Here is a 772-nt window from a genome sequence, read left to right as displayed (position 1 = left end):
CCATCATCCCATTCATTGCCTCCTTTACCTCCTTGGGCTTCCACTTTATCAATTGAAGACGACGAGGAGGAGGAAATGGGTCTAAAGTACGCTCCAAGAGAATTGAGAGTCGTGTCAGCGAATCCATGGAAACCGACAATCTTCTTGTCTTTGACCTCGAGCGTGAACTTAGTACCGTCGGCATAACCAAAGACCTGAGAATCCTTCTTGTTGGTTTTGAATTGAAGTCCCTGAATGATGCCACCGTCATGGTGGCCCACGACCGATATAATATACTCGTCGGGATGGTCGATTTCAAACTGTCAAGAGATTAAAGTGAAACAAAGATAACAAAATTGTTGTGCGCTATGTATTTCAAGTTAATAAAAACATCTAAACGTAAAAGTAGAGAGCTTTTCATGTTAGTTTATATATATACCTGTGTTGGAGAAGATGCTCCAGTTGCAGATCCGTGGAGTGGCGCATCTTCGAGCTGTCCGCTCTTGTCGTAACCGAACTTGACGTAGTGAATGCCTTTCCGACCAGCTCCGACCACAATCTTCCTCACACCGTCGTGATTCGCTCCGTCATCCCATCCATTGCCTCCTTTTCCTCCTTGTGCTTCCACTTTTTCCGCTCCACCGGCTCCCGGTCCCGTTCCGGATCCGGTTCCGGCGGCGACTATGGGGCCAAAGTGAACGTCGATGGAGTGAAGGACATCGCTGCTGCTTCCATTGAAACCGACGATCTGATTGTCCTTGGGAGAGTTGACGGAGAAGTAGTTTCTGGTTTT

The 772-nt window shown here is 47.5% G+C and overlaps 1 protein-coding gene across 1 annotated transcript; it reads right to left on the bottom strand.

Moving 5' to 3' along the window:
- Positions 1–28: 28 nt before the first annotated feature.
- LOC104823110 (myrosinase-binding protein 1-like) lies at positions 29–727 on the bottom strand (the record flags this gene model as incomplete). Its single annotated transcript, XM_010554533.1, has 2 exons — positions 29–299; positions 419–727. Coding segments are annotated over 2 exons (580 nt in total), but the record flags the coding sequence as incomplete, so codon positions are not given.
- Between the last annotated feature and the right edge of the window lie 45 nt (positions 728–772).

Source organism: Tarenaya hassleriana, unplaced genomic scaffold, assembly GCF_000463585.1.
Source record: "Tarenaya hassleriana unplaced genomic scaffold, ASM46358v1 Cleome3954, whole genome shotgun sequence".
Lineage (NCBI taxonomy): Eukaryota > Viridiplantae > Streptophyta > Magnoliopsida > Brassicales > Cleomaceae > Tarenaya > Tarenaya hassleriana.
Note: the sequence above shows the minus strand (reverse complement) of the source record. Positions and strands in the feature narration are given on the sequence as shown.